This window comes from Pan troglodytes, chromosome 12 (genome assembly GCF_028858775.2).
Source record: "Pan troglodytes isolate AG18354 chromosome 12, NHGRI_mPanTro3-v2.0_pri, whole genome shotgun sequence".
NCBI lineage: Eukaryota > Metazoa > Chordata > Mammalia > Primates > Hominidae > Pan > Pan troglodytes.
Genome location: NC_072410.2, coordinates 96,543,797 through 96,570,432, shown reverse-complemented (window position 1 = coordinate 96,570,432; position 26,636 = coordinate 96,543,797). Strand labels below are relative to the sequence as shown.

The 26,636-nt window shown below is 47.9% G+C and overlaps 1 protein-coding gene across 7 annotated transcripts in view; it reads right to left on the bottom strand.

Annotated features, from left to right (window-relative positions):
* Positions 1 to 16,156: 16,156 nt before the first annotated feature.
* ADGRF3 (adhesion G protein-coupled receptor F3) overlaps positions 16,157 to 26,636 on the bottom strand; it is a 41,427-nt gene continuing 30,947 nt past the window's right edge. The window contains exons 2-15 of one of the 7 annotated variants that reach the window (XR_010149598.1): positions 25,480 to 25,546; positions 24,896 to 25,039; positions 24,257 to 24,430; positions 23,503 to 23,721; positions 22,395 to 22,604; positions 21,743 to 21,886; positions 21,360 to 21,556; positions 20,926 to 21,105; positions 18,674 to 20,056; positions 18,179 to 18,220; positions 18,026 to 18,088; positions 17,509 to 17,564; positions 16,949 to 17,090; positions 16,157 to 16,662 (exon numbers count right to left, since the gene is read on the bottom strand). Coding sequence is in view for 6 of the 7 variants with exons in the window: in XM_054677740.2 (XP_054533715.1) it covers positions 17,927 to 18,088; positions 18,179 to 18,220; positions 18,674 to 20,056; positions 20,926 to 21,105; positions 21,360 to 21,556; positions 21,743 to 21,886; positions 22,395 to 22,604; positions 23,503 to 23,748; positions 24,257 to 24,430; positions 24,896 to 25,039; positions 25,480 to 25,546; positions 25,996 to 26,108 (3,062 nt within the window). In the remaining variant the exon portion in view is untranslated. Of the gene's footprint in view, positions 17,091 to 17,380; positions 17,565 to 17,838; positions 18,089 to 18,178; positions 18,221 to 18,673; positions 20,057 to 20,925; positions 21,106 to 21,359; positions 21,557 to 21,742; positions 21,887 to 22,394; positions 22,605 to 23,502; positions 23,749 to 24,256; positions 24,431 to 24,895; positions 25,040 to 25,479; positions 25,547 to 25,995; positions 26,109 to 26,636 lie in introns of those variants that run through there. The other 6 variants (XM_016948194.3, XM_063790025.1, XM_054677741.2 and 3 more) reach the window with 6 other exon arrangements.

Here is a 26,636-nt window from a genome sequence, read left to right as displayed (position 1 = left end):
ACAAATTAAGATCGTAATGAAATACACCTGCCTGAATGGCAAAAGTTAACAAGACTGAGAATACCAGTGTTGGTCTTGGATGTGGACAAATTAGAACTTTATATGCTGCTGGTGAGAATGCAGATTGGCAAAACCACTTTGAAAAACAGTCTGGCAACTGGGCCGGGCGCGGTGGCTCACACCTGTAATCCCAGCACTCTGGGAGCCCACGGCGGGTGGATCACGAGGTCAGGAGATTGAGACCATCCTGGCTAACACGGTGAAACCCCGTCTCTAATTTAAAAAAAAAAAAAATTAGCCGGGCGTGGTGGCGGGCGCCTGTAGTCCCAGCTACTCGGAAGGCTGAGGCAGGAGAATGGTGTGAACCCAGGAGGCCGAGATCGCGCCACTGCACTCCGGCCTGGGCAACAGAGCGATATTCCGTCTCAAAAAAAGAAAAACAGTCTGGCATTATCTTGTACATCTGAATATAACACAAGGTCTGTGACCCAGCTTTTCTGCTCTTAGGAATATTCCCTAAGGAAACTTGCACATGAGTCCAGGAAATATGTACAAGCCTGTTCACAGCAGCATTGCTCTTAATAGCAAAATATTCCTGTCATGATCATTGACAGGAAAGTTTCAAAAACAAGCAAAACTAAGTATCTAAGATGCCTACAGACGAGGTAAAAATAGTTTCTAAAACAGCTAAGGGAAGGGAAAAGAGACACATCTTCCTTACTGAAGAATTCCAAATAATACGCGTAGATACTCCTGACTTCAGGAGGTGGAGCATCCCCCGCCCCCGCTTTGAGTGTGGGCTGGACTTAGTGACTCAACTCCAGTATATACTGTATGGAAAGGGAAAAAGGCAGCCTTACAGTGGAGAAACGGCAAACACCAGCTTAACCAGGTGATCAAGGTTAACATCATCAGTGCTGCCGTGTGGATGCACATGCCTCCTAAGATGTAATCAAGGTACACTTCACCTCTGTGGTATTCTTTCCAAATACCCATAATCCAGTCGAATCATGAGAAAACAGGCAAACCCAAACTGAGGGACAGTCTATGAAATGCTTGACCAATACTCAAAACTTGAAACTATCAAAGTCATAAAAAGGAAATACTGAGAATTTGTCTAGATCAGTAGAGGTTAAGGAGACATGACAACTAAATGTGATGTAATATCCTGGACTGGATTCTGAAACAGAAAAAGGACATTCATGGAAAAACTGGTGAAATCTGAATAAAGTCTGGAGTTAATAGTTTTTTTTTTAAAGCTTAGAAATAAATCCTCACATATATAGTCAAATGCTTTGTTTGTTTGTTTTGGGGTGGGGTGGGGGTTGGGACAGAGTCTTACTCTGTCACCCAAGGCTGGAGTGCAGCGGAGCCATCTCAGCTCACTGCAACCTCTGCCTCCCAGGTTCGAGCGATCCTCCTGCCTCAGCCTCCCAAGTAGCTGGGACTACAGGCATGCACCACCAAGCCCGGCTAAATTTTTTTGTATTTTTAGTAGAGATGGGGTTTCACCATGTTGGCCAGGCCATCATGGTCTTGAACTCCTGGCCTCAAGTGATCCACCCGCCTCTGCCTCCCAAAGTGCTGGGATTACAGGTGTGAGCCACTGCACTCGGCCATCAAATGCTTTTTGACAACATTGCCAAAAACAGTGCCAAGACCATTCATGGGGGAAAGGACAGTCTTTTCAGCAAATGGCGTTGGAGAAACTGGACATCCACATGCAAAATAATGAAGTTGGACCCTTACCTTACACCCTATGCAAGAATGAACTCAAACAGATCAAAGACCTAAAGAAAGATAAAAGCTAAAATTTATAGTTTTATAAACACTTAGAAGAAAACATGGGGGAAAATACATGACATCAGATTCAGCAATGATTTCTTGGATGTGACACCAAAAGCATAGGCAACAAAGGAAAAAATAGATTAAATTGGATTTCATCGAAATTAAAAACTGCATCAAAGGGCACAATTAACAGAGTGAAAGGGTAGCCTATGGAATGGGAGAAAATATTTGCAAACCATATATCTGAATTATATTAATTAATATTCAGAATGTGAAAAGAACTAAAATTCACACCCAGAAAACCCCCATTTAAAAATGGGCAAATAGGCTGGGCGCAGTGGCTCACACCTGTAATCCCAGCACTTTGGGAGGCTGTGGCGGGCAGATCAGGAGGCCAGGAGATCGAGACCATCCTGGCTAACATGGTGAAACCCCGTCTCTACTAAAAATACAAAAAATTAGCCGGGCGTGGTGGTGGGCGCCTGTAGTCCCAGCTACTCAGGAGGCTGAGGCAGGAGAATGGCGTGAACCTGGGAGGCAGAGCTTGCAGTGAGCCGAGATCGCACCACTGCACTCCAGCCTGGGCGACAGAGCGAGACTCTGTCTCAAAAAAAAAAAAAAAAAAAAGCCAATAATTTGAATATCTTCATCTCCAAACAAGATGACCAATAAGCACAGGAAAAGATGTTCAACATTACTAATCATTAGGGAGATGCAAATCAAAACCACAATGAGATACCTCTTCACATCCATTAATCCATTACTATGGTTACTATCAAAAGAACAGAAAATAGCAAGGGTTGGTGAGGATGTGGAAAAATGGGAATTCTTTTGTGCAGTTCGTAGAGATGTAAAATGGTGCAGCTGCTATAGAAAACAGCATGGCAGTTCCTAAAAAAATTAAACATAGAATTACCCTATGAGCCAGCAATTCCACTTCTGGGCATATACCCAAAAGAACTGAAAGCAGGGGGAGCAGGTGCAGTGGCTCATGCCTGTAATCCCAGCATTTTGGGAGGCCGAGGTGGGCGGATCACAAGGTCAAGAGATCGAGACCATCCTGGCCAACATGGTGAAACCTTGTCTCTACTAAAAATACAAAAATTAGCTGGGCGTGGTGGTGCGTGCCTGTAATCCCAACTACTTGGGAGGCTGAGGCAGGAGAATCGCTTGAACCCGGGAGGCAGAGGTTGCAGTGAGCCAAGATCGAGTCACTGCACTCTTGCCTAGCGACAGAGCAAGACTCTGTCTCAAAAAAAAAAAAAAAAAAAAAAGCAGGGGCTTGGAAAAATGTTTGTATATTCATGTTCATAGCAGCATTTGTCACAATAGCCAGAAGGTGGAGGCAACTCAAATGTCCATTGACGGGTAAATGGATAAACAAAATACAGATAAATTGGTATATATGTACAAGGGAATACTATGCAGCCTTAAAAGGGAAAGCAATCCTGTAACATACTACAACACAGGTGGACCTCGAGGACCCATCACAAAAGGACAAATTCTGTAGGATTCCACTGACATGAGGGACCTAGAGTAGTCACGTTCATAGAGACAGAAAGTAGAATGATGGCTGCCAGGGGCTTGGGGCCAGGGATATGGGGAGTTGTTGTTTCATGGATACAATTTTCATTTTCAAAGATGAAGAGTGTTCTTGAGATTGGTTGAATAATAATGTGAATGTATCTTACTAAACTGTACATTTGAAAATGGCTGCACTGGTTCATGCCTGTAATCCCAACATTTTGGGAGGCTGAGACAGGAGGATGGCTTGAGCCCAGGAGTTTGAGACCAGCCTCTACAGAATTTGTCCTTTTGTGACTGGCTTATTTCACTCAGCATAAGGTCCTCAAGGTCCACTAGTGTAGCTTGTCACAGGATTACCTTCCTTTTTAAGGCTGCATAGTATTCCCTTGTGTGTATATACCACAGTTAAACCAGGCTCTCACTGTAATTAGAGCCTCTGCTCCACCAACTAATCATTTGGCAGTAGAGCCTTTTATTTGTCCTCATCTTTCGTTCAAACTTCCCCCTATTCCCCGGTTGTTTGCTTCTGATGGTATCTGATTCTAAGTAACTGCATGTTCTTTCTATACTCTGTATAGTTTATTCATTTATTTATTCTATTGAGTGCCTTTTATGGGTCAGGCACTATTCTGGATGCTGAGGCTACAGCAACCAGGAAAACAGACCAAAATTCCTGCCCTTTTTGCTTCCCCCTTTCCAGAGCCTCTCCTCTCCTCCTGGCCTTTCTCAGTTGTGTTTTTCTCCAGGCCTCTCAAATGCTAGTCTTTCTTGAGGAATGAAAAGCAAGCACACAAGTTTATACTTTTAAATATGCAAAATATTAAAGAGAACTTTTCCAAAATCATTTTCTCTCCTTCCTCCCTTCCTCCTTCCCTCCCTCTCTTCCTTCTTTCCTTCCTTTTTAACAGTCTTGTTCTGTAGCCCAGGCTGGAGTGCAATGGCGTGATCTTGGCTCACTGCAACCTCCACCTCCCAGGTTCAAGTGATTCTCATTTTATTTTTTCTGATTCTCATTTTATTTTTTTCTAATGTAAGAAATACATGCTGGCCGGGCCAGGTGGCTCACACGTATAATCTCAGCACTTTGGGAGGCCGAGGTGGGAGGATCACTTGAGCCCAGGTTTTCGAGAACAGCCTGGGCAACATAGTGAGACCTTGTCTCTACAACAAAGAAAAAATTAACCAGATGTGGCAGCACGTCCCTGTAGTCCCAGCTACTTGGGAGGCTGAGGTGGGAGGATCACCTGAGTCCAGGAAGTCCAGGCTGCACTCCAGCCTGGGTGACAGAGAGAGCCCTGTCTCAAAAAAAAAGAAAAAACAAAAGCTTATTGCAGTTACATAGGATGAATAAGTCCGAGGGATCTGATTACACACACACACACACACACACACACACACACACACACACACAAGATGAGATGGACACGTTAATCAGCTTGACTTTAATATCAGTTCATGATGTATATATAATAAAAAATGCTCATTGCCAAAGAACAACTCAAATAATATAGAGTAGAAAAAAATGAAAAATCAAGTAGAGATACCCACTTACCCATTGATAATGCTTTGATATCTCTTCCTTTCGAGGCGCTCATACTTGTATGGACAAATGTGTCACCAGGCAGCTTAACTTCAAAGTGCATTTTAAAACTTTTTTTTGTCTTGAATTTCAAGACATAACCTGGAAGCAAACTGTAGAAACCCTTTCCCTTAGCCTTAAAACAGACTCCACGACCCTCCTTTTCTCACGATATATACTCCCTTCACATTTATCTAATTGTATACTAGTATCTAATTGTGCCTTCCTAGAACTTCCAGGGACTAATCTTGAGACAGACAGACCAAGCCTGGAGACCCAGCTGCAAAATTCCAGAGATGACTTCAAGGCAGCTAGTTAACAACCTGGCCATTGTTGAGATGACGCCAGCCCACACACCAGGTGGACTGGGACCCAGGAGAGCCACCAGAACAAGACACACATATGTTGTATTTACCACAGTTCTTGAATACCTTGCTTATCAAGTTTTCCCTTTTTAAACCCCTGCCTTCCCCTCAAAAATTGAAGTGGTTGCTTTGGATGGGAATCTGGCTGCTTTCCCTTTACTAGGTTTTTTTTTTTGACAGAGTCTCACCCTGTCACCAGGCTGGAGTGCAGTGGTGCAATCTTGGCTCACTGCAACCTTCGCCTCCCAGGTTAAAGCCATTCTCCCTGCCTCAGCCTCCCGAATAGCTGGGATTACAGGTGCCTGCCATCACGCCTGGCTAATATTTGTATTTTTTAGGAGCGACGGGGTTTCGCCATGTCGGCCAGGCTGGTCTTGAACTCCTGACCTCAGGTGATCTGCCCACCTTGGCCTCCCAAAGTGCTGGGATTACAGGCATGAGCCACCGCGCCTGGCCCCTTTACTAGTTTTGGATAATGAAATCACTTTCTTTCTACCAGACCTTGCTCTTGTTAATTGGACTCTGCAAGCAGCAAGCATCCACACCTGCATTCGGTTACATAGGGACCAAAATTGCATAGTATAATGCTGTTCTGGAATGCTGTTGTTTTACTTAGCTATATTGGAACAGAAATTAAAAGAAATTAAAGAATGTGTGAGCAAAAACTCAGTTACATGTAAAAAACCCAATTCCCCCTGAAGAGGAGAAAGAGCTGGAGTCCTTTAAAATTAACTGCCTGTTTTTCTGTGGCTAGTGAGCCTTCTCTCTCCCTTTCCCAGGCATTGTGAAGACTGTTTCTCTAGCTGTGCAGCTGTAAGGTCACTAGACAGATAATCTCAAGTCATAAAACATGTTGTTCCTTAAAAAGTAAAAAATAATATAATGCATGTCTCAGTTAAATAAGTCTTTGTTTCTCGCTTCTGTAATATGCTTCCCCCTGCACAGATCTCCCCTCACCTCACAAAATGCTTAAAAGGTAGCTTGACTCTTTGTTCAAGGCTCAGTCCTTTAAATGTTAATCCGACTCGGTCGGTGCATCTAAATAATTAAATAATTCCTCCTCAACCCCTCGGTCTCTCTGATTCTTTAATTATCCCACTGCATTTCTGGTGGCCCGTACAGGAACTGGAGACGACAGATTTACTGTCTCCTTTGCCTGCGGGACTTAGGGCCCTGGGGCTCGGGGAGACCCGGCATCCAAGGCGCGCCATCGGGGAGCTTCACCTGGATGGAGACTGGCTCTCCCCGCGTCCCAGTGCCCTGCCCGGCAGCGCAACAGAATCGGAGACGGGGCTGCAGGACGATACCAGCACTTCAGGAACCACGGTAAGGAAAAAAGGCCCAAGGCAGGAAAGCCCGTCCCATAGGGACGAAGGGGAGCTTGATCACCTCCCGGGGACCAATCACTAATCCAACCCAGAGTGGCTGGGGGCGGCAGGAATGGCCTGCCAATTTGGATGAAGCTTGTGTCCCCACTAATAAGGTGGAAAGGAGAAAATAGGCCGATAGAGCGGCAAGTGCAGCAAGGAAGAGCTTGCTGGCACTCTTGCCACCCCAACTGGGAGTGTGTGGGCGCGTGTGAACTGGGAGTGGGTATGTGCGTGTGAACCTACCCGGGACATGAGAGAGGCTCGTTTCGTCCAATGAGGAGTCCTGGGGTAGGAGTGGTGTGTCTATGTGTGTGAATGTGGGAGCCTAACTAGGCTCACCCGGGACATGGAGAGGCCTATTTCATCCGATGAGGAGTCCTGGGGCAGGGGAGGTGTGTGAAAGTGTGTGAAAGAGATGGTCTCGGGAGAGGCCAACGCGGGGAGTGACGTGGGGAGGCACAGATCCCTTAGCGCGGGTTGTGCTCCGAGGCCAGTGTCGGGGAAACCAGACCTAGAACGTTGTATACGGCTGATAGGACCAGGTCCACCGCTGCAGCAGCTGTGAGAGGGGAAGGCACTTTCCTGGCTAAGCAGTGTCCAAAACTCCCGTAATAGGACCCAGTCTGGTGGACCCGAGAGTAAAAGTGAGAGTGAAAGTGCGCCGCAAGGGAGGAAATGGGAGGAAAAGCGTCGAAACCAACTCCTTTGGAGTGCATGATAAAAAATTTTTAAAAAGGATTTAGAGGTGATTATGGGATGAAACTGGATGCTCGAAATTTAAGGACATACTGTGAATTAGAATAGCCCTCTTTTAGTGTTGGATGACTGGCCGAAGGCACTACAGAGAAATTGGCCGTGTGTTTTAAGGTGGTGACTAGGGTTGGAGGACAACCAGGGCATTCAGACCTAGTCTTTGTATTGATTCATGGCTAAATGAATGCAGCCCTGCCTAGCAGTTTATTGTAGAACGCTCGCAGCTCATGGCGAGAGAAACCAGCTGTGCTGGCAGCTACAGAGTTAAAGGGAAAGTCACAGAGCCTTGTAACTCCACAAGTAAAAAGTGAAAAGTAAAAGCCAAAAGTGAAAGTAAAAATCAGCTGTGCCAGGAACTATGGAGACAAAAGAAAAGTCTCAGGAAAGAGAAAACTGGTTTTGCAAGAACCACAGAAGGGAATAAAGACCCCTCCTCCCTACATTCCAATCTACCCCCCTTTACCAAGGCTAACTGCCCCTAAGGAGTTAAGTTCAAAGAAATACAGGCTCCCAGAAGAAAAAATCAGAGCTCCAGGAAGTTAAAGTGAAAGGTTACAAAAAAGTCAGGCAGGCCGTCTCAGGTCTGGCCGTGCCCAAGTTATGCTTATGCCTCTTAAGAGGACAAAAGGACCCCCACTAGGACCCAGATGATGCAGTCCAGCTTCAACCCCTACAAAATTGCCGAGAAGCACTTCTGCCAAAGGCTAAAGGATGGTAAAAGAAAAAGGTAACCAATATATATATTAAAAAAAAATCTCAGAGGTGCTCCAGGGTGCAGATAAAAGCACCAACCAGTTTTAAAAAAGACTTTGTGGGCATTTTGGTTGTACACTCCGTTTAACTCTAAGGCTGCTGAAAATCAGCACATGGTGGATACAGCATTTGTAAGACAGGCCCAAGGAGATATCCGGCATACATTGCAGAAGTTAGAAGCTCCGTAGGCGTGAATGCTACTCAGCTTATTAAGGTGGCTACCAAGGTGTACATTAACTGAGATGAAGAGGCAAAAAAGAAAGCTGATCGGAGGCTTAAGAAAGGCTAATTTACTAGCAGCAGCCCTTACAGGAAGAGAAGCTGGCTTTGCAAGGAGGCATGGACGTGGGCGTGAACACAGACGTGGAAAAGGCTAGTCTGGACAGGAGTTTGAAAGCCGGCCGAGGCTGGAGAGAGATTAATGTGCACAGTGCAAAAGGAAAGGACACTAGAAGGATAAATGTCAAAAGAATAAGGAAAATGGTCAATGGTCTAACACCCGAGTGCAGCGTTCGGTTGCTAGTTGTGATGCTTCAAAGGCAGATCCTGATCTGATCGGCTTAGCGGGGGCTGAGAATTTAGAGGACTGATAGACCGGGCTCCATCCTTTTAGGCCCCGGGGAGCCTATAGTCTCTATGGAAGTAGGGGGCCAATTAATGGATTTTTTGGTCGATACTGGTGCTGATTTCTCTGTGGTAACTCACCAATTAGTCCCCCCACAAAGAACTGTGCTACTATCGTAGGGGCTGCTGGGGCCAAAGAAAAGAGGCCTTTTTGCAAATCCAGGAGATGTATTATTGGGGGACAAAAAGTGCAGCATGAGTTTCTATATGTGCCAAATTATCCAGTGCCCTTGTTGAAAAGAGACTTACTCCAGAAACTGCAGGCACAAATCTCCTTTACACCTAAAGAGAATATGACACTAGAGTTTAGAAAGTTTAAGGCAATGGTTTTGACTATAACTGTCTCAAGAACTGAGAAATGGCGGCTCTATAAACTGTGTGCCAGAAGGCTACCGGAGACGGACCTACACAATATGCGGGCAATGCTTTTCAAGGTACCAGGTGTATGGACTGAGCACAACCTCCCTGGACTTGCTGCAAACAGACCCCCGGTCGTAGTAGAGCCTAGCCCTTATGTTCCCCGGTACAAGTCCGTCAATACCCACTACCCAGAGAGGCAATTGATGGCCTAACGAAACATTTAAATCGGCTCTATGAACATAGGATTATACTGAAATGCAAGTCCTCCTGGAATACTCCTCTGCTGCCTGTGCAGAAGCCAAATGGTGAATACAGGCCAGTTTACAAAGTGTCCAAGGACAAGGCAAAAAGTCTGTTTTCAGCAGGTTGGATAGCTAAGATTCATGGTATCCTAAAGCCAGTGCAGGCTTGGAAGTGCACGCAAGGAGGCTGTATGTGCATTGCCCACCCACAGGTCAGGGAATTTCTAGGTGCGGCGGGATTCTGCCGAATCTGGATTCCAAATTTCTCCCTTATAGCAAAGCCCTTATATGAGGCTACCAAAGGAAAAGAAAGAGAGCCCCTCCTATGGGAAAAGGAATAGGAAAAGGCCTTCAAAGATATAAACAAAGCTCTCATCCAAGCCCCGGCGCTAAGGTTGCCAGATATTAAAAAGCCCTTTTTTTGTATGTGAATAAACGAAAGGGAATGGCAGTTGGAGTCGTAACTCAGTTGGGCTCTTAGCATTGGCCGGTAACATACTTATCTAAGAGACTGAACTTGGTGGCCTTAGGTTGGCCCCACTGCCTCAGGGCGTTGGCAGCTACTGCAATCCTTCTAAAAGATGCCAACAAGCTAGCCCTAAGTCAGAAGTTAATAGTTCGGGTGCCGCAAGCTGTAGTCACCTTAATGGAGCAAAGAGGACCTCGTTGGCTGTCCAACTGTAGAATGCTAAAGTATCAAGGGCTTCTGTGTAAAAATCCCCAGATAACACTGGAGACTGTAAATACCTTGAACCCAGCTCCCCTGCTGCCTGTGGAGGAACCCGACTGGAAGGACGGTAGGTTGCCTCACTGCTGGCAGGACCTTCCCCACTGTTGCATAAATATGGTGGATGAAGTGTTCTCGAGTCAGGAAGATCTCAGAGATACCCCCCTTGGAGAGCCCAGATGTTGAATACTTCACTGATGGTAGCAGTTTCATAACAGTGGGGTGCGATATGCAGGGTATGCAGTAGTGACCCAACACTCAGCAGTTGAGTTTCAAGCCTTACCTTCTGGGACTTCTGCTCAGAAGGCTGAATTAATAGCATTAACTGGATCACTGTTATTGGCCAAGGGGAAGAAAGTAAACATATATACGGATTCAAGATATGCTTTTGCAACCCTGCATGCCCATGGGGCAATATACAAAGAGAGAGGACTTTTGACTACTAAAGGAAAAAAAAATTAAAAAAAAAATAAAGAGGAAATTTTGCAATTATTTGAAGCCATATAGGCTCCAGAAAAGGTGGCTGTCATTCATTACAAAGTACACCAAATTGAAAAAAGCTATGAAGCACGGGGCAACAGAAAGGCAGACCGAGAGGCTCTGCGGGCAGCAATGAGCAAGGCTTTACCTGAAGAAAGACCTCTAGCAATGCCTCTCCTTATAGAGCCCCCTTTGCCGGAGGTACCCAATTACTCTTCAAGTGAAAAAGCTTGGTTTGGTCAGGAAACAAAAAAATATATTAAAGGTGGATGGTGGCTCTGACAGGAGGCTAGCCATCCCAGAGACAATAGCCCCAAGGTTTGTGAAGCAGATCCATCAAGAAACACACATTGGAAGGACAGCTCTAGAGACTTTGATAGGTTGGCATCTCTATGTGCCATGGCTCTCTGCCATGACCCGTGCTGTTTGTGAACAATGTCTATCTTGTGCCCGGAGTAATCCAAAACGAGGACCTACTCAGCCTCCAGGAATTCAGGAAGTAGGAGCTGTGCCTTGTGAGAACCTGCTTATAGACTTTACCGAGTTGCCTCGAGCAGGAGGTTACCGGTATATGCTAGTGTTTGTTTGCACCTACTCAGGGTGGGTTGAGGCCTTCCCCACCAGAACTAAAAAGACAGAAGAGGTGACAAAGGTGCTACTGAAAGACATCATACCAAGGTTTGGGTCGCCTCTAACCCTAGGATCAGACGATGGTCCTGCATTTGTGGCAGAAGTTTTACAACAGCTAACTCAACTTTTAAAGATCAAATGGAAACTGCACACAGCCTATCGACCACAGAGTTCAGGGAAGGTGGAACGCATGAACCAGACACTCAAACAGCTACTGAAGAAATTGTGTCAAAAAACTCATCAAAAGTAGGATCAGGTCTTGCCCATGGTCCTCCTCCAAGTCAGGTGCACCTCCACCAAACAAACTGGGTATTCGCCCTATGAGATTTTTTTCGGCCGGCCACCCGCCCACCCATCATAAGACAGATTAAAATTCTTCTGTAAACTAGAAGAATTAACTTTAAGAAGGCAAATGCAGACTTTAAGTATGGCCATGTAAGAATGCATGACTGGGTATAGAAAAATGCCTATAAGTCTAACAGACCCAGTACACCCTTTCAAACCTAAGGATTTTGTTTAAGCTAAAATAATGGAATCCAACCATTCTAGGACCCATACAGGATAGGTCTCATATTGTAATCATGTCTGCTCCCACTGCTGTTAAAGTTGCAGGTGTCACACTTTGGATTCACCATAGCCAGCAGAAACCAGTGGCAACAGTGACTCCCGACAATAACCAGGGGATTAACCAACAAGACCCAGATCGCCCCACCCGAATAGTCCTACGGCGAAACCCAACCACCGGTAAGAAGGACAACTGGCCTGCTCTGACCACACCGGAGGATGGTCAGTCTATGCACGGCTGAAGCTTGAGGATCCTGCAAGCTCTGCTCTAGTCACACCCTGGAAGCTGACTAGTCTACGCACAGTCGAAGCTAAGAGGACCATATCCGGATAAGTAAATGTGGATACACTTTATAAGCCTACTTACAATTCTGTCAACACTGATTGCTCTGCTGTTATGTTATCATTGCAAATGCTGCAAATGTCTATGCCCAGAGGAAGGTTTGCCATGCCCATGTATAGTATAAGCATGTTTCTATTACATACACTGTTGTTGTTACCATTTCTGCCTATACTAGAAGGGGAGAAATCTCTAGAAGGATGTCCACACTGTGTACCTACTACCTGGGTAAGGAATACCATAGTTAAAACTCTACTGTACCATACCTACTATAAATGTACGGGAACCAAGTTAGAAACCTACACATACAACCAGAAACAGTCTGCAATGGTTTAACACAAGAGAGGCTTAGCAAGAGCAGCCCTAAACACTTGTACGGAGAGCTACAAATCGGATGCCCAGACTGTAACATTCGGTGGTCTACACTAACACATCTCCAACACTTATATTCAGGAAGGATTGCTCTGCTAAGTAGTATGTCAACCAAACCAAATTGTAAGACAAGAACATGCAATCCTTTAAATTTTACTATCTTAAAGCCAGAGCTACCTTTTTGGTCTACAGGACAGACAGCACTATTATGAGTTGATAGACAAGGAGTAGGCCTTGGAGTTCCACTACTAATTGTCAAAAAGACTAGAAGGATTCAAATGTGTCCAACCCCACAATTCCGGGTCCATAAGTCATTCTATAAACATTTTGATCAGTCAGTGCCTGAGCTTTCCCATCAACCAAAAATTTACTTGCTCAACTAGCTAAAAACATATCTGGCAGCTTGGAAATTTCCTTATGCTATGTATGTGGAGAAACTAATATAGGGGACCAGTGGCCATGAGAGGCAAAAAAATTAATGCCACAAGATAACTTTACTTCGCCTAACCCTGCCAGTGAACCAACCGCCTCAACCAGTGTTTGGTTGTTTAAAACCTCCGTAATTGAAAAGTACTGTATCGCCTGAGTTAAAAAAAAAAAAAAAAAAAAAGCTTTCACAGAGGCAGTAGGAGAAACAACCTGCCTAGGGCAACAGTATTATGATGAGACTAAAAACAAAACTCTATGCAGAAACGCCCAGAACGACTCCTATTTACCAGATCCAAACCCTTTCTCTCGGTTCTCTACTCTAAGCCACTCTTGGCATCAGCTAGAGGCTCCAGATGCTTGGAAAGCACCCTTTGGCCTATATTGGAACTGTGGAGCACGGGTGTGTCGGCACGGGCATATCAGCTAAATAGACAGAAGCATGCGTGTTAGGAACAATCAAGCCATCCTTCTTTCTAATTCCTCTAAAGCAAGGGGAACTCTTAGGATATCCAGTTTATAATGAAAATTAAAAAAAAAAAAAACTAAAAAAAGCATAATCGCAAAAATGACACAAATGTCAAAAAAATGTAGACATAAAAGACTGGAAAGATAATAACGGCCGAGCTGTCATAGAAATCACAGCTAAAATGCGCAAGTTAGCCCATGTTCCAGTTCAGACTTGCTCCAGATAATCCCCGGATTCCTTGTTTAGAGGATGGTTCTCAACCTTTAAAAGATTCAAAAACCTCATTGGTGGGTTTTTGTTTATTCTTGGAATCTGCCTCATCCTCCCTTGCCTTTTACCCCTGTAATTAGGAGTATTTGTCAACTATAGAGGCAGTGGTAACCCGACACACTGCCACGCAGCTGATGGCATTAACCAAATATCAGCCACTGCCAGTAGAAGAAAGAGCTCAGCTCTGCGAAGAGGTGGCAAATAGTGGTGCTTTCTATTAACACCTTTGTTATGAAAAGCACCAAAGGGGGGAAATGGAACAGAAATTAAAAGAAATTAAAGAATGTGTAAGCAAAAACTCAGTTATATGTTTAAAAAAAAAAAAAAACCAATTCCCCCTGAAGAAGAGAAAGAGCTGGAGTCCTTTAAAATTAACTGCCTGTTTTTCTGTGGCTAGTGAGCCTTCTCTCTCCCTTTCCCAGGCATTGTGAAGACTGTTTCTCTAGCTGTGCAGCTGTAAGGTCACTAGACAGATAATCTCAAGTCATAAAATATGTTGTTCCTTAAAAAGTAAAAAATAATATAATGCATGTCTCAGTTAAATAACTGTCTTTGCTTCTCATTTCTATAATAGGCTTCCCCCTGCACAGATCTCCCCTCGCCCCACAAAATGCTTAAAAGGTAGCTTAACTCTGTTCAAGGCTGTGTCCTTTAAATGTTAATCCGACTGGGTCGGTGCATCTAAATAATTCAATAATTCCTCCTCAACCCCTCGGTCTCTCTGATTCTTTAATTATCCCACTGCAATATAGTCTAAATATTTTTCCTTATCAGTAGGTGTAGCTATACATCATCATTTTTAATGACTACATGGTGTTCCTTTGTATGGCTATATCCTAGTTTATTTTTCTAGGTGCCTCTTTTTAGAGGACATAAACACACTGGAATGTACATTGTTTGTGCACGTTATCTATTCACTCATCCACATCTCTTTCTCTCTCTCTTTCTTTTTTTTTTTTTTTTGGAGACAGGGTGTCGCTCTGTTGCCTAGGCTGGAGTGCAGTGGTGTGATCACTGCAGCCTCAACCTCCCTGGCTCAGGCAATCCTCCCACCTCAGCTTCCTGAGTATATGGGACCACAGGCATGTGCCACCACACCTGGCTAATTTTAACTTTTTCTTTTTTTTTGTAGAGATAGGGTCCTCCCTATGTTGCCCAGGCTCGTCTTGAACTCCTGGGCTCAAGTGATCCTTCCACCTCAGACCCTCAAACTGCTGGGGTTACAGGCGTGAGCCACTGTGCCTGGCCCACTTATTTTTTAAAGCCATCTTTTTAGAAATGGAATTGCTGCTGAGTGTCAGTTTTCTTACCTTTGTCTCCAAAGCCTTCTTTTACAGTCCTGTCTTTTTTGTTTTGTTTTGTTTTTTTGTTTTATGGTGAGAGCCAAGTAAACAAGAACTTAATGTCATTCCATCTGTCAATTCTGTGTGTGGCTTTTTTTTTTTTTTTGAGACAGAGTATCTCTCTGTTGCCCAGGCTGGAGTGCAGTGGCACGATCTTGGCTCACTGTGACCTCCGTCTCCCCGGTTCAAGCAATTCTCTTGCCTCAGCCTCCCGAGTAGCTAGGACTACAGGCACGCGCCACCACACCTGGTGAATTTTTGTATTTTTAGTGGAGGCAGGGTTTCACCATGTTGACCAGGCTGGTCTCGAACTCCCGACCTCATGTGATCTGCCCACCTGGGCCTCCCAAAGCGCTGGGATTACAAGCGTGAGCCACAGTGCCCAGTGTAATTCTGTGTTTTTACCAGCAGAGCATGCATTGAGTATGTGCAAACAATTGCGAAGGAAAATTAGAGCACATATATCTACAGAAGCGCACTCAGAAAGGGGGACCCTGTTGCTTCTAAAGTGAAAGAGTATTATTTGGATTTTTAACCAAAAGATACTTTTGTAATTTATAAAATGAAAACTGTAGCTATCAGTGAAGTGAAAGTGAAATGAAGTGGGGTTGAGACATGTCTATGCTGCAAGGCAGAGCTTGCCCTGTCTTAGTCACCACCTGCCTCCTACAGGGCTGGAGTGAGTGTGAGGCTTAGAAACACTGCAATGGGGCCGGGCACGGTGGCTCACACCTGTAATCGCAGCACTTTGGGAGGCCGAGGTGGGCGGATCATGAGGTCAGGAAATCGAGACCATCCTGGCTAACACGGTGAAACACTGTCTCTACTAAAAATACAAAAAATTAGCCAGGCATGGTGGCGGGCACCTGTAGTCCCAACTACTCGGAAGGCTGAGGCAGGAGAATGTCGTGAACCTGGGAGATGGAGCTTACAGTGAGCCGAGATTGCGCCACTGCACTCCAGCCTGGGTGACCGAGCAAGACTCTGTCTCAAAAAAAAAAAAAAAAAAAAAAGAGAACACTGCAATGGCCCTGCTGAATTGGTGGCTTCCCTTTGAAAGTATAATGAATCCACTTATAGAAACATTTGGGCCAATTTATACACAATTCAAATATTCACACTAATCATTAAGTGAAGGCATGGCGTTTGTAAGAAAAGTGTTTTCAACGGTACGTGATAGCATAACCATTTTTATTTTAACAGAAAATGCCCCCGTCCCATTTTATAAAAAATATCCATGAATTGCATAATTAACAAAGACCGATTCATCAGACTTTTTTCACGTATCTAGTTTAAAAATTTCTCAGAATCCTGTCATCTTCCTCTTGTGAATTCCATAAGTTAATTCAGCCAGATAGATATCTTGGTGTCTTCAAAAAGATTTTCTTCTAGTATTCATTTTTAAATATAAATTAAACTTTATTAATTGATAGAAATTTATATTAAACTTTAAATTTTTATAACCTATTCTTACAACGTGCTCATATCAATCAATGCCTCTATACATGGATATGGTTAAGAAACTTACATTTTATATTGATTTTTTTAAAGGTTAAAGAAAGAGGGACCAATTAACTTCATCTTTTCCTAAACTTGAAAAGACAAACCAAATTCTGCCCTTCATCTCCAATGTTTGAAAGATCAGAGGTTCCTGTCAAGTAAGTCATCCTTTCTTCATAACTATTGAAAAAGAAATAATCAGAAATCGCTGAATAGGTCAATTAAAACCATTTTTATCAAATATATTCATTCACAACATGTATTGTTGTAGTTAAAAACTGGTTGAGAAAGTTTACTTGTAATTATTCCACACTTTGATATCTGTCGATTATTTCTGGAGCAAAGGCAGGCTTATTCATTAGGTGCCTTTAGCTAATTTTTCCTGCTATTCTTGCTGGATACTTTAGAAATGAGAAGGGGTGAGCTGTAAGATAAATGAGTGTCACTAAGGGAAATATAAGCCTGCCTTTCTCAAGGGCTGAGCTCCGGGAGGCGGGAAGAGTTCAGAGCATTGGGCCAGGGCTCATCTGGTGGGTTCAAGCACACAGCGTCAGCTCCCTTGCAGGAACATGGGTCCGTGTGTGGTTCACTCTGAAGCATCTGTCTTCCTGTGAAAGAGCTTGCGGCTGGTGAGTGGATACTGAGCCCAACTTCTGCAGGCTGCCCTCCCCTCTGGATACCAAGCCCACCCATGGCAATCCCTTCAAGGCGTGACTCTCATGATAATTAAATGTGTGATAATGTGAAAAGGAATTTTCAGAGAAACCGAGTCAAGGACTGGTGGTGGTGAAACTTCTTGCTTTCTTGGAAAGCAAGATAAGGTGCTATGCTTTCTGCTCTCTGACATTTCCACTGTCTCCCAGCCATCTAACAATGGCTACCCTAGAAAAACCTGTTTCCTACCCTTTGGTGTGGGCTGGGTATAGAAAGAGGAGGCTTCTCTCCAGAACTTTGCCAGGAGGCCCTTTGCCACACCGTCCTCAATCCACCCTGCTTACACTGCCCCTGAGAAAGCCTAGTTCTCACCTGGCAGTGTCGCTTCCTCCTTTGCTGTGTTCCAAGATGCAGCCTTCATTTGTGGCCTAGGAAGGGGTGGGAAGGCCCAATTGCAGGGCAGTTATTATTATTGTCAACTCTCCCTTGAAGAGGTTGTATCTGTTTTACTTTCTCACATGCACTCCTGCCTGGGCTGCAGGAATCCTAGAAATTTTGCTCTCAGCTACAGTAACTCCCATGAGTACTGATCCCACACTTTTCCTTCAAATGTTAACTGGAGGCAGATTTTTAGATGGAGAAACCAGAGAAAAGAGAGTCAGCAGGAGTCCAGGTGATAATCAGGAACCCAGGACCCTGATCCTGACTGCTCTGACCAGGCTGCTCATTCCACTGGTGGGGAGCTGGAACTGGAAAACTGCTCATTCTAAAAAACAACCCCAATCTTCTCTCAGCTTCTGGCTGTGCCCATGTCCTCTGAGGAAGGCCATGGAATGCCTTCTGACATGCTCTCAGATGCACAGCTGAGGATCTGAAGGCAGCAACTCACCAGGGAGATGGTGGAGCTGGGGGCTTGGGTGCGGCAGAAGCGTTTGCGCAAAGCTTCTTGTATCTGCAGGAGAGGTAAATGCTCTGCTTATGCCAGCCACAGCCCCGGCCTGCGGGCTGCAAGTGAGGCAGGGGGTTAGGTGGGCAGACTTACCTTCCTGTCCATGAGGCAACCAAACAATAGGATGAAGACGCCCTGAGAAGAGGGACATGGGGATAAGCTGGTCAAGGAGGAAGGGATCCACCCGAATCAATGTGCTCCTTCTGTCCTGTGTAATTCACATCCTAAGGCTTCTCATCTCAATTTTTCTGTTACCACCATTTGGTGCATAGGATCCATTTCAGGTGCTTTTCTTATTGTTATGGTTATAAAAGGGATAGCAAAGGATTGGGTACTGACAATTTCCTGATTTCTCCAACAAAATCAGCTATTATTTTACAGATAAGAAAACCAAAGCTCAGAAGGGTTATGTAATTTGTCCAAAGTTATCCAGCTACTCAGTGGAGGAACTGGGATCCACACCTAAGCCTTCCAAAATTCCTGAACCTATGTTTCTTCTGCTCCACCTTGGTACCTCCTAGAGAAGAGATTGGCAGTGACTTAGACCATCTAAAAAGGCAAAAAACACAGCCACCCCCCATCACCTACCTGGAGGGTGTTGAGGATGGTGAAGATGTAATGAGGGACCGTGGAGACTTCCTCTAACAGAGTGGCCAGGCCCAGCCCCCAGGTGAGGCCAAAGATGGGTGTAAGAATGAGCAGGGCTTTGATCACCCCCAGCAGAGCTTGGCGCTTCTCTGCTGGGGGTCCCTCTGACAGTGAAGGTCTCAGCAACTTCAGCATGGCCATGGCTAGTACCAGCCCATTCACGCCTACGATGGCCAGCACTGGCCCCACGAAGGTGTATAACGCCCCTCCCTTCCCATCCAACCAGCATTCCCCCTCCCTCAGGTATTGCCCTTGAGGTAGGTAGAGCCCCAGGGTGACACCTGCCAACCCCAGTGGGCACAGGTAGCCCAGGAGCACCATGAGGGGGAGAACTCGGTGCTTTGGCAGCTGGTGAAAGACAAAGAGCAGCTGGTGGGCCAACACCAGGGCCTGCGCCAGCATCCAGAAAAAGGTGGCCAGGTACAGGAAATGACAGAGGAAGGCGGCAGCAAGGCAGAGCGGGCTTCGGGGCCCTGGAGAGAGGAATGGGGCGCCCAGGAAGCAAGTGTCTGCGGCCAGCAAGCAGAACACCATGTTGAGCAGGGCGGCGTGGCGGAAATAGGAGATCTTGTTCCGCACCACGACTCTCCACACCAGCCAGTACACACCCAGGCACACAAGCAGCGCCAGTATGGAAGCTCCCAAGCCCACTTGAGTCAGCAGCGCCAGAGCGGGTTCTTCCGGAACAGTGTGTGGGGACATGAGGACGGAGAAGGCAGTGAGGTGCTGGCAGAGGCACTGAGCAGTGGGGCTGGCACTGGCCACCTGTGCCTGGCACCCTTCTTTGGACCAACCCCCCCTGCCCTGGAAGAGACTGTGATCCCAGAAGACACAGTGAGGGGAACCATCTGTGTTCCCAAAGTCCATGATGACCTCTCCCTGGCTGAAGGCCCGGTCACCTGCCATGATGGAAATGACAAGGACCAGGCCAGGAGTGGCATAGAGGGAATCCCCCAGCCCTTGTCCATAGTTTGAGGGCAGAAGGTGGTCCAGTTTTCGCAGCACCAGGCTAGTAATACTTATTTCAGTTCCATTACGGACCAATGGGACCAGTGAGTGCCTGGGAATCTGAGCCTGCAGTGGGGGCCGAGTAGGGAAGGAGATGCTGTAGTCAGCAGGAAACGTGGGTCCAAACAGCTGGCTCTGCAGCAGCACATTGGGTAAGCTGAAGGCGAAGGGGTGGTCCTGTGGACACAGGCTGCATGCCAGGGTCTCCACAGCCAGCAGGAGAGTCGAGCCTGCCCAGGGCTTCCGGGCTTGGGCCAGGGTCCACAGAGACCTGGTGTCCATATCTAGGACCTTGTCTGTGGCAATCAGGAGATTCTGCAGCGCCCAAAAGAAAGATGAGCCCCGTCTGCTGGCGCCCACAGGACTGAGCCGGGGGCAATGAGAACAACAGACCCCACACCTTCCCTTCCCAGTCCAGTGTGCAACCCAAGGTTGGAGAGAAAAGGGAGAGGAAGACAGGCCTGTGAAGGGAGACTTTCTAGATGGGAAGAACAGGGAGCTGTTTGGCCAACCACCTGGGGGCATCTTCAAGGATATGTCCCCTGACCTGCACCCAGCCCCTCTGCTGAAAACCCTTCTTCCCCCTCCATCCCTAGGGGGCACCCAGGTTCTAAGAGGGGACTTCTCCCATTCTTTGGCCCCTCCAGGTCTGCAAAGCTAGGAATGGTGACCAGCAGTGGTAGAGGGCACCATGTCCTGGAGGCAATGGCCACACGCATGTCTGTGCATTCACACATGCTATGTATTCCCAGGCGTGAACGGTGTGTAATATCATTGCCCTTTGTTACACTTTTGGCTGCAGCTCATGGGTCACCAATGGATGCCCATACTGAGAGCCAATTTAGGTGAGCCCAGCAAAGCCAAGCGTACTTCAGTGTCTCCATGGAAACTTCCTGTCTGTATCATAGCCACACGCCTGCATGCGCACACACGCCTCGGGCCTCATGTCTCCACACCCTTGCCTGCCTCCAACCCCCATGTGCTCCCAGCGCCAGGCCTCCATTCTGCAGCCTCAGAGAGTGGTGTCTGAGAGGAGAAATGGACCAGGAGCAGACCCCTGGACTCTGGAAAGGTCTGCTGCTCGACAGCCCATGGTGACATCAGAGGGACAGAAGTGCCCACAGGTGGGGAGTCTTCAGCCCCCGACTGCCCAGCTGGCCCCCACTGTGGCTCAGAGATCTCACCTTCAGGGCTCTGCGGTCAAGCTGTATTCTGGCCTTTGCCACCACCATGGCCAAGTATTTCATGGTGCTCAGCAGGGTCAGTAAGTCGGAGGGTGAACTTGCCTCTGCCACCTGCCCTGGCAGCTGTGCCAGGATCTGTGGCACCTCCTCAGCAGGACTGCCCTGGCCTGCCTGCAGCAGCTGAGACAGACGAGACAGCAGGAAGTGGGACACATGGTGGAATGATGGTTTGAGAAGAGCATCCCAGACCCATGGAGATTGTTGACCCCCAGAAGCCCTCCCACACCTACTTCCTGGCTCTGCTAGGGCTCCAGTTCAGAGAAGCTGAACAGCCTGCGGGCTGGGCCTTGGGGAAAAGGGTCTGCAAGCTGGGTCCTAGAGAGGCTAGGGTGGGCCGTGGAGGGGGCACGTGGGCAGCAGGGTGGAAGCTTCACCTTGGTTCTAGTGAACAAGGCCAGGAGCCTCGCATCTGTGCAGCTGCTGTGGACAGGCCCCCAGACTCCGTCAGCCCCGCAGAGCCTCCTCACTATGCCCCTCTTGCTCTCAGGACATGGGGCCTGTGCCACGTGGCCAGCCTTGGTGACATTCCAGGTGAGCACCGAGGTGTCCTCGGGGCAGGTGATGTCTCCATCTGAAGAATGACGAGCAGGCGGTACTCAGCAATCACAGCCTCACCTGAGCCTCTCCTTGGGCAGAACCCTATGCGGGCCCCGAAGCCTGGTCCTGTTGCCCAGGGCAGGGACGCGCCATGCAAGAGAGCCCATGCTCCCAAGGCAAGCAGCTGGGACCAGCCCACTGGGCCCCAGGCCCTGCGTACCCTGGATGATGGTGATGGAGATGGGGACCCTGAGTGGAGCCAGGCCCGGGCTCTGCAGGTCACAAGTGTACGTGGTGTCAGCCATCGGGCAGCGCTGAACAGCCAGCACAAAGCACTGAGAGCCTGACTCGTTGAAGGAGGAGGCTGAGGGCAAAATAAAGAAGGGAACTGTCACTGGGCCAGGGACAGGCCTGGAACCCAGCAGGCTCTGACATGCTGTTTCAGTCTTTCTAGCAATTCAGAAACAGAGGAAGCAGTGGGGAAGAGCCGAATGATGTGTGGGCTCCACTTGGACAGAGGAAGAGAGCTTGGATTTTGCTGGAGGGGACTGTGGGGTCTCTAACAAGCTCTAGGACTCAGTTTCCACCATTTCCTCATTTGTAAAATGGAGACTATCATCAAACTAATTCCATAGAGAGTTAAATGAGATTGTGTAGATGACAGCATTTTGCAAAAGTTTCCTATACACGTGGTTATGTTATGGCAATAGACGTGGCATGGCTCTGATGGGGTAGAAAACAGTGTTGGCCTTGGACCCCACTCTCTGGTTGAACTGTGGCCTCTGTTTCTCATGAGCTGAAGACCCAGCTGCCTGGAAGAGACAGCTGCCCCCTGGTCCCTCTGACCCCTGACTGCTGGCCCCTTCTCATACCTTTGCTGCCCTCTCCAGGGCTCCAGGCCGCGGCGTAGGCCAGGTTTGTGCTGGGGATGCAGCAGCTCAGCTGGAAGCCAGGGGAGGTGGCACAGGAGATGGACAGCTGGTATGGAAGTCGAGCCACATCTGTCGCCTTCAAGGGCACCCTCACCACCTCATACAGGTTCCACTTGAAGCCCTGGGCCTCGAAGCAGCTCATGTACTCACCTGCAGACACGTGTGTGCGGCGCCATGTGGCTCCTCTGGGCCCCGCTGCACCACAGAATCTCTGCTGCTTTCCAAGCCACAGCCTTGCTCCCGTCCTCTGCCTGCCACCCAGTGCTTAACCCCAGCAAGTAAGGTCCCAGGATGGCCCCTTTGGTGGACATTCCCTGTCTCCAAGAAGGATTTCCAGGAGGTAGAAGAGATCTCTCTTTTATCAGCCCATGCCCGTGAATTTCATGCTCTCCCTAGAGCAGATGCCCTTCCTGCACCACCCCTGCCATTTTAGCATCTTGAAAAACATGGATCTGTTCTCAGCAGACATTGAGACGGTATTCTCCACATTCTCCATATTTTGTGTGGAGAATTGTAGTATTTTTGTTAACAGAAGCATTTTTGTGAAAAATAACTACATTTTCCAAAACATAATTAGACAAGTGACTTTGTTTTACATGTTTGCAAATCTTGCCCGTGTCTGGGTTCTCCCATCTGCATTTGCATTCAATCTCGTGATGGCCCTGTAGCCTCTGGAAAGGGCCACTGTCTACACCTGAGGGAGTGGGAGTGAAAGGGTCAAATGACATCTTAGCATATTAGGACAATAGTTGTGACTTTGTAAACCCTGAAAAGGGTCTCAGAAGTCCCAGACCACAGTGAAAACAGCTGGCCATTTTTAGAATTTTCCACATTGCAATTTTTCACACCAAGGGACCTCTTAGCCTTTGTTTCCCCAGAATGGGTAAATGGAAAGATGAAAAGGGTGAGAAAGAGGTGGAAAGAAAAGAAGGAAGGAGAAGGGAGGGAGGCGTGGGAAGAAGAGGTGAAGGAAAGCAGAGAAGGAAGAGGAGGAAGAAGGGAAGTAAGAGGAAGGAGAAAGGAGGCAAGGAGAGGACAGGCTGGCTACCTGCCCAGTGATGGGACATGTTGGAGATGCTGAGGGCAGCCTGGCCGTGGCTGGAAGTCACAGACACCTGTGTCCCTGGCTGCAGGAGGATGGGACTGGGGCTCCCTGGGTGCCTCAGGAACCAGCTCAGGTTGGTGGCCTCCTGGCTCAGATGGAGAGTCAGGCTCAGCGTGTCACCAGGCATCTGCAGCTGGGAGTTCAGGTCGAGGATCCCGGGGACTGCAGGGAGGCAGGTGACAGGGGACCCTGGAGGAGGGACTTATGGCCCTCAGATGCAGCTGAGCAAAGGCTTCTCCCCTGACTCTGGAGCCCATTCCTCCACACTCCCTCCCTAGCTTTTTAACTTTTTCTTTTTGTCCCTGGATGGGCACCTGAATGTGGCTGCTGCGATCCAGCCTGGAAGACTCTATCTGTTATTGGAAACCAAAGAGGGAACCTTTTTGGTTTATGCCTCTCCCTCCCCCAGGTATCTTGGGGCTACTGGAGCTGCTTCCTGCCTGCTAGGGTAAAAAGCAGTCACTCCAGCACTTTCTCTTCTGGTCCTTATATCTCTGGGGCCTCTCTCATTAGTCTCCCTACTCAGGTTCCAAGCTCAGGGCCTGTGATCTGCTATGATGGCTGGCTTTTTCTCCCACCCAGAGGAGCAGCTGTGCTTGGACCAGCTGGCCAAACTACAGGTTCAGAGAGGAGAAAACCACTGAGAACATTTATTTCACTTAAGGCCATTGGTTTCCAAGTTCCCAACCTTCCTCACCAGGTGGCAGCAACTGGCAGTACCCGGGTTCGGGATGGCTGAAGACAAGGCAGCCACAAGGCTGGTGGTTGTGGAGGCTTTGACAAGGAGGGTAATGGAGGCAGATGCTGGTGTTCCACTGGTAGCCAGAGAGGCAAGCACAATAGAAATTCCCCTCGTGGTTGACATTACACTCTGTGACAGAGAGAAGAGAAGAGGGGGTGGGCAGGCTGTCTGAGGAAGCTAGGTGGGCAGGGCAGACACCTGCCTGATGCCTGAGAGGCTTTAGGGCTGGGTATCTGGACCAATCCCCAAGCTACAGGTGCCTCAGTCAGGCCCATGCATCAGGACTGCCTCCTCAGTCAGGACTCGAAGCAGCAGATGTCTCGGGGGCCAGGGAACAGGTGAAGGTGGAGGTCTGGGCCCACGTTGTCTGTCCCTTGGGCCATCAGCCAAAGTTAGAAGATAGGGGGATGGGGCAGGCAAGGAAGGGTCTGTCTGGTAGGGAGGTGAGGAAGGAGCTGGGCCACGGAGACAGAACCAGGCAGCCCTTCCTCCAGGAAATACAGAGGGGCTCACAGAGTCTCAGGCAAGCTGGCTGCAGGAGGCCCGGGAGCCTATGTTCATTCACTCTCAGCCCCCTTCCCACGCAAGTGGTACCTGTTGTGAGTCTGAGGCCAGTGAGAAGAGGCCTTGGGGAAGAGGAAGCTGAGGCAGCAGGGAGAGTCAGTGTCCTGGAGAGTTCAGGGGGCCAGGTCTTATCTGGAAAGTCCAGATGTACATAGACGGAGACCCGCGCTGATTCTACAGGAGCAGAGGGGACAGCTGGAGAGGACAGGCAGCGAGGCCACAAGCCGGTCCCCTCTGGATTCTCTCACCTAGCTGGCCAGTCCCAGGAATGCAGAGCAGACCCCCTCCCACAGCCTGTCCAGGTGCATATAGACAGGGCTCAGGAAGGGAACAAGTCCTCCCCTAGGCACTGTGCCTTCAGATACACGGCTTCATGTCATCCGTCCAGCAACACCTATTTTATGGATGAGGCTCCAAAGACAAATGAGTTCATTTCCAGGCCTCTCCGCTAGAGAACTGGTCACAGACCTGTCCGACTGTGATCAGAGCCAGTCCTCTCTCTCCGCCACCACTCTCTCGCTGCACCTGCCCTCTCCTTTCTGGGTCCTGGGTTTCCACCTCATTCCTGGCTCCCATCTCGTCCCCCTCCCTCCTCCTCCTGTCCATACACTCACCCCCTGCTCCATTCTCTTTGTCCAGGAGCTGCCCAGATCCAGATTCCCCTCCAGCCTGACTCTGTCCCTGGAACAGAACACAGAGGGGGAGACCTCAAGTCCCTTCCAAAGGCACCCCAGGGGCCAGCCTGACTAGTCTCAGCCAGCATGACTCAGTCTCAACCAGCTCTTCTTTTTGCCAGGAGTCAAGTGTACACATCAGGAAGGGAAAGCAGGCTTCTGTTAGGGGGTGCCAGGGATGCAACCCCAGGAACCCTGCTATCCCACCCAAGACCAGGAACCAGGCACGCCCTGGGAAGTCAACATGCTTTGTTTAATTCCTTCCTGCGTTTACCTGTCCCTGGGCCTCTAGGCTAATTGAAATGGCTTGGTCTGGAGCTCCAGCAGCGGAGCTGGACATTGCTGGCTGGGGCCCAGGCGCTTGGGGAGTTTATTCCTTCTGTAGGATTTGACAGCAGGGTGAGCAGAAGGCAGCCTCTTTCCTCCGTCTTTGGTTCCTGTACATTATTTCCTCACCAACTCCTCCTCTGTCAGGGTGAGGGTGGAGGTCTGGGCCCACATTGTCTGGCCCTTGGGCCATCGGCCAAAGCTAGAAGATAGGGGGATGGGGCAGGCAGGGAAGGGTCTGTCTGGTAGGGAGGTGAGGACGGAGCTGGGCCAAGGAGAGAGAACATGGCAGTCCTTCCTCCAGGAAATATGGAGGGGCTCACTGTGTCACAGACCTGAGCCCTGTCTATATGCACCTGCGTGTGCGTGTGGATATCTATCCAAAACCAGATATTGATATAGATACGAATATGGATAAGACGTGAGTATAAGCTGGTCACAATGGCACATGCCTTTAGTCCCAGTTACTTGGGAGGCTGAGGTGGGAGGATCACTTGAGCCCAGGAGTTCAAGTCCAGCCTGGGCAACATGGTGAGAGCATGTCTTAAAAAAGATATAGATATAGATAGATTTAGATACAGATACAGATATATATTTACATAAAGATAGATTTAAATTTAGCAATAGAGATAGATTTAGGCTTAGTGATATATAGACATAGACATAGCCATAGATATAGCTCTCTATTGAGGAGAGCACAGATGGAAAGGCACCCTCTAGACTCTGATGTCTTTCCTCAGATTCTCTCCCATCCTCTAAGCCAATAGTTT